The 12,981-nt window shown below is 40.7% G+C and overlaps 1 protein-coding gene across 1 annotated transcript in view; it reads right to left on the bottom strand.

Annotated features, from left to right (window-relative positions):
* Positions 1 to 12,981, bottom strand: part of TMEM132C (transmembrane protein 132C) — a 54,745-nt gene that overhangs the window by 10,659 nt on the left and 31,105 nt on the right. The window contains exons 3-4 of the mRNA XM_009709155.1: positions 1,595 to 1,800; positions 848 to 1,121 (exon numbers count right to left, since the gene is read on the bottom strand). Of these exons, the coding sequence (XP_009707457.1) occupies positions 848 to 1,121; positions 1,595 to 1,800 (480 nt within the window). The remainder of the gene's footprint in view (positions 1 to 847; positions 1,122 to 1,594; positions 1,801 to 12,981) is intronic.

The following is a 12,981-nucleotide window of genomic DNA, read 5'->3' as shown; positions in this document are numbered from 1 at the left end:
GAGAGCTATACTATCTCAGTTGTGTTACTTGCATCATTTCACTAGAAGAGTTGATTCAAAATTTTCTTCCCCTGTTATTCTGTGTCCCAGTATGGATGAACTCATCAGACTTACTTCCCAACCATTTCAAAGGGAGGTTAGCAACATCTAGGACTTGTCCTTCACTTCTTTGCTTGGAAATTCTAATTTCTCTCTCTTTTCTCTTTCTCATGGAACATCAAGGCATGAGGATATCCTTCCCTTTAATGACACTAAGGGCCATACTGCTATCCTCAGAGGACTAAGGATAGGTAGTTCATGCACATACTGTCTTCTCCACCTTCCTCATCTCATATCTACAGCCTGGATTAGCTATATTCACTCTTTATGCATTAGCTTTAGTAAGGATTCAGCTGGGGTAGAACTGGGATATGGTGTTGGCCACTTGTGCCTTCAGGTTTATTAACCAGGCTGTATTTGGTTTTCCTGATTTAATGTTTAAATAAATCAAAAGAAACTCAGCACAATCTAAGGATCTCGGTCTCAAAAAGTCAAAATGGTGCCCATCAGCTGGCTGCATCCATGTGTGGCAAGAGCTCTGACTTCTCACTGAGCCTGGAAATGCTGCCTGTCCTTAACATCCCTGAAGGCTCTATGGCTTCCAGCTCTTGGCCATGCTGCATGCCTTGGACCACCTCTAGCTTGGATCACTGTCTTTGGGGTAATGCTGTGTGTGACACTCTAGAAGGTCACAGGAATGTAATGGGAAATCATCCTGCTTCAAGATAGCACAACACTATACTGGATTTATGCCCACACACAGGTTCTCTATGGGAATGGCAGAATGTGGCAGTCCAGAGCACAGTACCTGCATCGTTGTCATTCCTACTTCCCGTCCAATCAAAATCCTGCCTTCCTGCAGCTTGGCAATGTGAGGATCCTCCAGTTTCATAAAATCCATCACCAGGTCTGTAATGTCAAACTGCCAGTCTGAGCCCAGCAAGTAGCTCAGCTGACCCCAAGGACTCGAATCCTCAGCTACAAATTGTGTGAGGACTCGCACCATGGCATGCTGGTACTGCAGAGTGCATCCTCTTCCTTTCCGCTCATCTTCATCCTCATCATCACTGTCTCTGGTGGGTCTTTTTTCATAAGAAAATGAAGCATAAAGAAATGTTTTCAAGAACATTAGTGAAAACTAATATTAGAGTGCTAATGGAGAGTACCTCCTTAAATAACAGCTCTCCCTTCTGTTTTTTTGGACCATTGCTGATTCATGGCTACCCAGCATGACGAAGGTCCATCCTACTATACCACTTTTTCATCTAAGCTGCTGCGTTCAAACAACAACTCTATAAGTGGACCCTACCAGAGCACCACACTGTACTCTGTTGCACAGGACAGACACATGCACAGAAGCAAAACTCCCACAAATTTTAAAAGCTTTATTATATCTGCAGATGTCTGGTGCAAAGCTGGGGATTCCAGTACTGCTGTTCCTCAGGGAAAGATGCTGTATTTTGGGTGCAGGTGCTGCAGGTGTTCTTGCTGAGAGCTAAAATCAACTCTATTCATTTTACAAAAATACTCAAGAAATTTAGCAACTCAAACCCACCTTTTGTTGGAAACAACTGGGACTCGCCAGCCTTTTATTTGGCTCAGTTCTGTGTCTGAAATGTCGATCTGAAGAGGCAGGCGTGGAACCCAGACTGTGATTTGCAGAGGAGCACTCAGATACTGATATGTGAAGTTCACAAGCACGTTCACCTTGCCTTTCATTTCTTTGCCATTGACAAAAACATAGTCACACCTGTCAGAAACCTAAGGGGAGGGAAGAGAGAGAGAAAGAAGAAAAGGTAATCACTGTGACAAAACCAGTTCAAACTGTAACCCTGGCATCTCAAAACCAAAAACAAACAAAAAAGGCTCCCTCCTTTTTATGCATGTTAATGATGGCCTTTGACAACAGGAGCAGCTGAACACAAAAATCCTTCATTGGCTTGGGAGGCATAGTTATGCTGGAGATGCCTGAAGACTGGATACTATTTATGAAGCTGGTGGTTGATTTTCTGTTTGTTATGCAGTGAGCCACCAGCTGATCACAGTACTGTGGAATTTATAATGAGCAAGGCTCCTTCACAGCTTGGTCAAGAGGAACCCAACAATCCAGAACAGGTCTCACTAGAGGCAAGCAGCAATCAAAGCTCTACCCTGATAAGTATCTTCATCAGGGGGTGACGCTGCTTTCAGTCATCAAGACAAAGCTGGCTCTGGAGTGGATTTCATACGCTGAAGAGTAACAGAAGTCTACTCATTTCCTCTGCAATAAACATTATCTGTTTATAAATGTTTACATTTTTATTAAAGCTGTAAAGTATTTCTAAACACTGCAGTAGATTTATCATTAACATGTAAATGCTGTCCTGAAATATAAGCAAGCATTATCATAGTCATGTAAGAGTTATATCAGTAATCACTTCTTTAATCAATGTTGTAATTTACAGACCATTGAGTTTTCTCATTTATTACGTTACTGAGTACTAGTGATAAAATCACTCCTGAATATATAAATCACTAAGAGGGATGCAGATAGTATGAAGTGACTCCATGTGATAAAGTCATTGTCATATCTATTCCTAAAGGTGCCATAAATGTCTGGGGAAATCCTGTGGCACATTAATCATACATTAAGTGGCTAGCAATGGGAGCTGTTACTTTACTAAATGAGCTGGTATGTCTGCAGAAATTAACAGTAAACCCAGCAGATCTCTTGAACTCCTGCTCTTGCTCCCATCCCATCAGAATTCTATTTCATCACCCATAACGAGTATCATTAGTGGTGGCAATGCATCTCCCCACCTGAACATGTATTTATATTATCATCTGCTCCCTTTTATCCCCACTCCCATAACCAATATAATTTTATTCAAATGAAGATTATCAACTGGAAATGCTTATGTCCCCAGGCTAATCAAACAGATGGATGTCCTCTGTGACCACAGATACAGGAGCTAAACTGTTCCCAGTTTGACATACAGATCCCGTTTGTATCCTCTGTCAGATTTAGGCACTGCTCACATTCTGGCAAAATATTTGATGGCAAGATTGCAAAAGGAAACTGCAGAGAACATAATACAAACGTTTCTATGACTCTTTCCCTAAGAGGGTTATGCTGTAACTGGGTTCTGCTGAATGCAAACAGTGCTAGGTACTACAATATCTGACCCATCTGTCTGTTTAGGCTTCTTCCTCAGACCATCTAACACAGGTTTAAAAGTCTGAAGGTGGCAGATATGTCTTTATTTTATCACTATGAATGGTATGCTCTATTTTTACATGTATCAACTTGAATGGCAATACAGAAAGGGGTTTAGTTCACACTAGGTTGTTTCAGAATGACTATTTGATCTAATCTAAAAGTACTATGCAGCAGAGGTGCATAATATAGTATGTAATACCATGCAGTAATTCAGAACTCTTTCCTAGATGGGCTGCTCTTTCTTTCTGTGGTGCCATTGCATCAGCTTCACCCTGGGAGAGGGTGAAAACGTTTCTCATGAGAACAACTCCAACTGCCCCGGCATGCAAGGGCTACATGTCAGGAGTTAAAGCCTTGAGTTCCTGACGACGGGGGCATTTCTGCCTAGAGCAGTACACAGCTGCTAGGACAGACTGGGGCGTTCAGCTCCTCTATTTCAGCTCTTGCTATCTAACGCAAGCCCATTGTCTTGCTGCTCTCTCAGTTGCGTGGAAACAGGAATGGCCAGTGGGTGACTGTCATCTCTTGATACTTGGCACTGTTACTACCCCTTTCCCTGAAGCTGCCCCTGTCTCTCCACCAGAGATGGAGACCCTGCAAAGTATCTCAGATGAGATACCTAATTCTTAGATGACTGAAGTTAAAAGGAATTCATGTCTAAATAATATACCACATATGAATGTTACCCAAGGCACAACATCCTGAATGAAGTTCAGGGTACAAGGAAGTCCTGGCTGACACAGACTCTAACTTCTGTCTTCCTCTGTAACCTCAGGAAAGTCAATTCAATTCTTTCTGTCCATTCTCCCTCACTGGTGTAAACAACACAACCCAGGGAGCCTTGGTCAGCAACAGTCAGAGAACTGCACTCGGAGCACAAAACAACTTCTAGAGTCAAATGGGAAGCAGTGAGTGTGCCTGGGGGAGAAGACCCTATGTCTGGAACATTTGACAAAGCAGCTTTGGATATGGCTCTTCATTCTTTAGCCCTATCTTCCTTTGAGCAGAAGATTTTCGGAGGCTTGTCGATAAGTTCTAATTTAATTCTACATGGAGCAATAGTCATTGCCATCCTGAAAGTATTTCCATCCCATTCATTTCTATGGAGTTCATCCCAAAGACAAACGAATGAACTTTCTGAGTTGTACAAGTTGCTTCTTTATGCACATAGTGAACCACATGCACATGCTGATAAAAGATTTCTGATGATATACTCAGCTTCAGACCGACCAGGTTTGGTCTAGATGTATGACTTAATATTATCTAAATCCCAATGTTGTCAGTAACAGAACAAATGCGACTGTCAGGGAAAAAACACAATAACAATAGTAGCAAAACAGCAATTCCTAAATGGTTCTGGGCTGAGATCCAATCTCTATCTGTATTTGTAAAGCTGCTATATGCCTTCATGGGTATGCGACAAACAAATGGCTAAATAAATACATACAGCATCCTAAGGAGGTGGCTGCTGTAGCTACGATGCAGCCTTTAAAATTGCTACAGGTTAATATTTATTACTGGACATGCATCAGCAATAGTGGCAGGTCTTTATGAGTTGCATTGAGAAAAACATTACTCTCTTCACCAAGTACAAGCATTGCTAATGTCCTTACACACGCTCTTTCTTCTGTTCCTGTATTTTTGATAAAGGGGTAGCACAGAGAGTACAGGAGGAGCAAAGCTGATATTGTATTGTATTACTGTATGCATTTTAACTATTGTGCTTTCGGGTATCCATTCTTGAAGCAACATTGACTGCTTTTGACAAAGAAAGGCAACAGACTTCCCAACTATTGTTATACAGGGGATGAAAGGGAGAAAGTATCTCAGTGTGTAACTCACAATGTGTGTGTGCTTTCCATATGTACAGGATTAAGGATATTCCTCCTCAAGAAACATTCAATTAAAGCTATTCCATAGTCTACAGCTTCCATAAGCAGCACAGCTAAGCTTAGCTATAGCAGGCTAGCTGAACGAGAGCAAGTGGGTTTGCTTCCCTTGCCCTTGTCTCACACAGTGTCACTTTAAAAATAAATAAAAAGAAATTCTCAGCCTCAGAGAATAAATCCAGATGTACTGCTTCTGCTACAATTTACAACATGAGCAAACCACATGTAAGGTCTGATTTGCTAAGCAGACGCCCCTCACAAAAAAAGGGTAGGGGTTATGTGGTGCAACAACAGACTCCCTTAGTTCATTAACTCAGATGGAAATAACATCACAGTCAACTTGGTTTTGGAGTTATTCAATGCAGACTTGGCAAAACTATTTTGATCTGTTCTCATATGGAATTAAAAGAGATGGAAACACAGGACCGGTAGGGACAACCTAAACCACTGTGGCATGGAATCATGGAGGAAGGATAGAATAAAAAGAGTAATAAAAACTGGATCATATCAGAACTCAAATTCTTTTTAATTAAAAAGGTATAGTTGTTAAAGCATTTTTGATAGATAAAAGTATCTCTCTCTTTTCCTCCAGGGTTTTGCAATGCTTCTGGAAGGCCACTGAACAAACAGTACGATGACCGGCTCTCATCTGTGAGTCCTGCCCACAGTAGTCTAAGGAAGTTTCTAATAGAAGCTGGAGACTCTGTGAACAGCGATCTGTCTCTCATCTCCTGTAGTATTTATGCTTTTACTATGAAAACATCTTCCCTCTGAAAGTGCTTTTTATCTTTGGCATCAGAAGAAGTGAGAGATGATGAAGGCAAAGCCTGCTTAGCCATCACCTTTAAGTGATTGGTTTCTTCTATTCTGCGTAGCAGATCAGCAAGAAGTTTTGCATTTTAAAGAGCTTTCTAATGCTATTTCAGCAGTTTCTTTCATTATTAAGCTGCATTCAGCTACTTTCCCCCTTTTTTTCCTATTTTTCTAACTTCTCTCTCCAGATTAAAACTGAAATAAAGAAGCTAGACAGCGAAAGACAGAGCTAAGCACAATCCCCTAGAGGTTTCTTCTTTGTCTTTCTTTTTTCTGGCATTATATTTTTGTGCCCCTTTATAACAAAGGCCACTGCCTTTCCAAATGACTTGGATAGATTCTCTCTGCAACAAATCACATTTTATTGAGCTGACAGAGAAAACTGCTGCCTGGAAATCAAGAGAGAGTCACTCCTGAATCACTACCTATGGCACTATGTGACTTTGTGATCTGAGGAGTGAATGTACCTTTCCATCTCGTGATGAACAGATTAGCTGCAGTGAATATTAAGGAGATTCCTAGTACAGTTACCAGTCAAATGTAGAACCTCTGGGTCTTCCTTGACTTACACCTTTCAGATTAAGGTCTTGATCCCACCATGACCTCTGCATTGCAGAACTGCAAGAAGGGAGCATGAGCTGCTTGAGGTCAGCACAGAGGATGTGACAACTTACTGCCTTGGACCCTGCAGCCATAAAGGGGCTGGTGATACTTCTGTAAGAATATTGGTTTTACTGCATTAAATTCCGCTACGGATTCCTGAGAAATCTTCATTCAGCTACTGGTGGAGGCAGATAGTTTACAAAAGACAAATTTCATGTCAAATATAAGCTAAGACTGTCTTTCAAAAAGATGGTGAACTCAAAACACTGTCTGTTCTGTTTCATATCTGTTGTACACAGGAGTGGAAAGAACAACTATACCACCTAAAAATAAACAAGTGGTACTGACTCTATGAGTCTAGTCTAGTCTAAGCTTGTTTATTCTCCTAGTGGATTTTCACTTCTGGAGTTATCAGCCCAGTCTCTGAAGGACAAAAAGAGAGGTTTTTAATACAGCAATCCTGTCAAGTTTATGAACACTTAAAATTTGGGAGGCATCAGTCCATTTTCTAGGTAGAAGTCTCTGTGGTTTGCCCTTAATTAAACACTCTGAGGTTTAAGAAGTTTCTGAACTTTTAAGACTGAACAGAAATGAGGAGATATGATAATGGTAGATGTCCTGCTTGTATTCATCAGGTTCAGAAGCTTGTATTTTGGTGTGTAAACCCACTTTCTGATTTTTGTTATACAAATGTAAATGTTGCTAAAATATTCAAAGGTTACATAAATGTTTAAATATTTATGAAAGCACTTCTAAGAGAAAAAACATTTTTCCAGTATCTCTTAAAGGAATCTCAATTTCAATGAAAACACTTACAGGTTAATTAGTAAAGAACAGTGATGTTCAGCACTTTTCAAATATATGACACTCCTAGTATTTCGCTCAGTATCATCACTCTTACATACCAGCAGGGCAATTGAAGCTCATGGAGGTTAACCTTTGTGAACAAAGTTAATTCATTCTATTAAAGAATAAAGAGCACCAGAATGACTTATCCACTGAATATATTGACACTTACACAACGTATATAAAATATTAGATAGTGATAATCATTCCACAAGCTTTTTGGACAATCCTTTAGAATTTTGTAATATTCATGTCCTTGCTATAGAATTTCTTCTAAGATTTTTTCTTAACAACACCCTCTGTAGGAGGGGAATTATCGTCTATTAAATTGTAGAGGTTTTGAGAGAGACTCTATATAGCTCTCTAGCCTTGATTCCAACTAAACACTATGGTGCTGCGCATAAAGGAAATCCTATGCTACAGGAACATTAGATGATGGCGACTGCTTCGTAAGAAGGATTTCAATGCCTGGCTGCATAATCCTGAATAATCAATAATCTACTACTGGAAAATGGAAGCTGTCTCAAGGCTCATACTATTCATTTTTTCATGTTAAACTGTTTACGTTTGATAAAAGTTAAAGCTTTAGACCTGGGATCTTCCATGATCTCCAGAACGATATTTACAGCTTTGTGACACTGTTAGAGCAGCCTTTAAAATGGAAGTATCCATTACAGGAGTTGCTAATTGCTAGTGTGACTTGACTTGCCAGAGCCACCCCTCGTTCCCACTGACTACAGCTGGAGCTGTGCTCAGTGACCCGGAAAGTGAAGCCAGAAGCTCCCCTCAAAGGGCGAGCATAAATACAGTAAATACAGTAATGCAGACTTAACATTGATAAGACTCTCATCTTATAAATGAAAGGCTTGATTATTCACATTACGTGCAAGAATAACCCTGAGAGTTGTTTTTACCTATGACTCATCGAAAGAAAAAGAATGAATTTGTGTCTTGAAATAGTCGGGGAATAATTACTCCCATTCTGGAAGCAGTGATGAGGGAGCAGGGCAGGTATGACACTTTAATAACTGACTGAAGCCTCATTCTGCCTCTCTTAGAACTGTCTGCAGTTTTCAATGGATAACATGGCTTGTGTGTTGGTGTTGCTTTGTGCTTGTAAACAGCTGCCACATTCCAAATGTGGTTTCAATCCCTGCAATCGGTCCTCAGGCAAAGTTCCCAGCAACCTGCACTAATAACAGGGGGATCAAACCCTCAGCGCTGAAGAAGAGGAGAACTCTGTAAAATCAGGGCCATAGTTTAGAAGCAATTTGGACTCTCTCTGCTGAGAAGGGTCTGCATTTTCAATATCAGCAGCCAGATTAGCAAAACTAAGTAGAAAACCCCCAAAGCTAGAAAGCATTTCTTAGGGAAAAGGCTGTACATTATCTAATCTCATTACAAAGATTTTGCTGGCAGCTTTGCAGAGCAGAAGCAGTACATTTAACTAACTGAATATCATTCACTACGACAGAACTGAGAGAGTAAAAGGGGCACAAAATGCCAGCTGAGACTGGAGGGCATGTATTTGCTCCCAAATGACCAGCTTTTGAAGCTGAACTGTAGCTGCACTGAGCCACAGGAGCTCTCTGCAGCTAGTATTATCACGTAAAACAAAATCTGTCTTGTTTTGTGCACTCTCAAGTCAAGTCACTTCTGAAAATGAGGCCAAACAGAGAATTTGGCTCCTATTCACTAGGGATATGACAGACTATATATGCAGCATAGCCTCAAATATCTTGCTTGGTAAAGCAGGATCACAGGGTGAATGCAGGGACTTTTAATTCCATCTACGCACTTTGGACAGTAGTTGCACATTTGAGAACATAACAATGCTCGTCATTTTCTAACTTAATATGTATCTACAATATACAAATTCACAATGTGTAAATTACAGCTATTGGCAGAAAAGGAAAGGAGAAGCAAGCCATCATTTGTTCTGACTGTATTACTCAAAAAGATCTGGTGAAAACTGCTTATCTTCCCACCATATCTATAGCTGTCACAAGACTAATGGTGTTTCTCCCATTTACTTTCCTGGTCTTGATCTTGCAGCTTTGAATTTGATTTTGAAGCACTTTCTGTGGAACTTGAGACACTTATTGCCACTCCACTTTGATTTTTCATTTGGGATGTATAGGTTCCCCATACTGACATCACTAAGGCAGGTAGTGAGCTGGGTGAAGGTATGAGATGACAGGGAAAGAAGTCTGCAATGACATGGTTTAAAAGTTTCTTTAGCTGCCCTTGAAATTTTTGCATATTATGTGATGGCAAGGTACTTACAACTTTTATTGCTGAATTTAAGCATCTCAGACCATGTCAATTTTGAGTTTCAATTTCCACAGAGGCTGACTGCTTGGGGAGTAGTAGTATACATTAATATATAACACCTTCTGTGAAAGCTCCACATATTGCTGGCCTATATGCTGTATTTGCATCTGACAGAAATGTGTGGTAAAGCTTCATTTTTCTAAAGCTCCTCTGAAGTTTTTCTGCTGTACTGATGTATGTTGATCCCAGTAAAATCACAGGACTATGAAAAGTATGGAGGAGGGCAAGGAAGTGGACCTTCTATTTGCAATTCTGTTCCGAATATAACATAACTTAACATACTAAATTTACCAGAAGAAAAGCCTACAAAGTCACAGGGCTCCAGAACAGCAAAACAATGGAATTTCCATGCTGTGACTTTCTTTCCTGTTTTTAAAACTTTTCAGTTTCACAAATATCACTGGAACACATAGTATCAGAGTAGGAAAGAGGAGCCATCAGAGAAATAGGCTGCTGGGTTTCGACTGACAAAGAAAGAGAGTTTCTGCTTTTGAGGCCTTTCAGGGCTGTACTAGGGTGTGGTGAGCAGGAACTGTATTTGCTGTTCATCAGCTACCAACCACAAACTTCTTGAAAGTCATTTGCGGTGGCCCTTGGGGCTATCTGCACCATGCAGTGGACATGACAGAGATCCCATGCTTGTTCTGAGCCTGCTGGTGTGTCCCTACCACCCTGTGCAGGGACCCTGGCTCAGGACCCAAAAGCAGCCCAGCTGTGTTGGCTCACAGCGCAGTGTCACACAGACACATTCTGGAGCTAACCAAGGGAATGAACACTTAGGCACCTTATGAGGAGTCGTCCAACTTTTCTACATTCCTTCCAGAAAGTTATACAACTACTTTATTTTTAAAAATGAGAGTACTGCTACAATTTTGACTGTGTGGGCTGAGGTACCTGAAAGAGGCACCATCCCTCCATGAGCAGCTGCCTGCACATTACGGTGGAGCAGGACTGGCAGTAGCTGCTCTTGTTCAGATTGACCCCTCCATGCTTTCACTGCATCTTGCAGGACTGCCATAAAACGACAGAAGAGAGCATTACATTAAAATGACTGCACAGAATATAGCCTATCTATTATTAGACTACACTGGGTTCCTGGAAACCCCATCTAGTGTGACTTATTTCTCCCTTTGTTTTACAGGGCTGAGTTAGGAATGAGACCTGTTTTAATCAGAAGTTTATCCACCTACTCGTTATTCAGCACGCTCAGCTCTACAACAATTGCACCTAGCTAACAAACTCCAAATGGAGTTTTATTTGACCTAAGTAAAAAATGAGCGATAAATCAATTGTATTATATTCACTGTAAGAGCTTTTTATTGGAAGTTAGTGTTCTTCCTCGATCAAAATAGCTGGTAGGAACAACCAGTTCTTTCTAGTCAGCCCCTTGTTTTTATTTTCTCCTATAACCTGCACTAAAAACATAACGTGAAGACCTAAATCCTCTGAGTCTTGAAGGCTTTGCAATAAAGCTCCATACAAAGAATATATGTGTACGCTGAGGTGGAGAAATGCAATGCAAGTTTTGATGCTTACTCTGCCATATGCAGCAGGAGTTGAAAGGTATGAGGCAAAAATGTAACATGCTCGTGACGTGCCAGGGTTTCTAATGGGACAAAATCTTCTGAAACTCTGCTTCCCCTTGAAATCACCACCTGCATCACACTTCATCACAAACCCCCCCCATCATTATCTGCTTCCAGATGCTGCTGGTAAGAAAGCACAGGGAAAAAACCCTTACATGCCATGGGAAGCTTTGTTTTGAGCAGACTTAGCTTTCCTCTGACAGATACTTATGAGATTCCTCATTTTTATATATTTTGGCAATATCTGTTATAATTTTTCACTGAACCAAGTACAATTATCTCCAAGCTACGTTTTGGACCAGAAGCACTGATTCTCTATGAGATCAGCTCTGTAATGCTCATGGTGTAACACTTTAACTTCAATAGGAAGAGGACCAGATCTTGAATTAGCCCTGTGGAGGGCAACACACCAGATATTTAGGCCCTTCCTTAACAGTCTCAGGTATTTCCATATCCTTTAGCACTGCAGTCCACCAGGTAAGGACAGTCACACCCTGATTCCCACACATCTTCATACAGGCTTTGACAGACCAACGTATTTTGGCACTAGCACTTTTTTTTAATGTAACACTTCATACCCTTCCATCACACCAATGTTTCTGTCATCACCTGTCCCCATCTCACCATTCCCTGGGCACCTATTTTGCTCTCTCTTGGTTGCATGTCTGGAAAGTTCAAAGGGATCCCGGGACTAGCTGAGCCCTTACGGAAAGTAGATGAGGTAGCAGAAGCTGGTGCTGCAGCAGGACGTTATCTCCCATCAGTGGGGAGAAGATGATCCCCATTCAGGTCAATACATTTACAGAGTGTGGGGACCTCTGCTCTCACCAACAGAATATCAGCCTTGCTTATGCACGGATAACCAGACTTTTCTAGGTAGAGCTAATAGAAATAAAGGGCAGGATGATTTCCCTTAGTGGTGGAAGCCCGCTTTTGAATTACAGTCTGGCATCCAGCTCCTATACTCAGAGAGCAAGCAATGATGTTGCCCCAGTATATAGCCACCGATTTGAGTCAGAGTATCTTTCTGTTTGATGCATCCATAGATGTTATTTTTGTTAAGATTTTTTTTTTTTTTTTCTGGAATAGCCATGGTACTATGATGAAACATTGAGAAGCCTGAGGGACTGTCCCCATACCATTAAAATTTCAGGCTGAGCTTTGCTGATGGCTTTAATGAGTGCAGCACTTTAACGAGCGTAGGATTGAGGCTTAAGAGTTTGATTCTTTAATAGCTGCCTGTAGCCCAGCCACTCAGCTTGGAACTGCATTCGACCTACTGGCAGAAAAATGCATAACTCAACTTTTAATAAAAATACCTATGGATGCTGTTAACTAGTGGTTCTTCTGCCTATCAAAGTGAAAACAGTGCTTCTGTATTTAGTTTTAAAACACATTTCAAATTTTGCAAATGCTGAAAGCAAGGAAAAGCAGTGAAATTTCATTGTAGTTAAATAATCAACTGAAGAGGTTGAAGCATAGCTATTTCTGTTAAGACTGGGTATATTAAGACAATAGCAAAGTATCATCTAAATAATGAAGTGCTGATGACTTTTCCTTAGTAAACAGGGTACTGTGATATGGTTCCAATTTTACAATTTTAAAATTAAATTACTACAATTAGTACACATTTATTTATCTCTTGTGAATATGTCTGTCCGTTTCCTTAGTG

The sequence above is a fragment of the Cariama cristata genome, unplaced genomic scaffold (genome assembly GCF_000690535.1).
Source record: "Cariama cristata isolate BGI_N322 unplaced genomic scaffold, ASM69053v1 scaffold14630, whole genome shotgun sequence".
NCBI lineage: Eukaryota > Metazoa > Chordata > Aves > Cariamiformes > Cariamidae > Cariama > Cariama cristata.
This window is presented reverse-complemented; position numbering and strand designations above follow the sequence as displayed.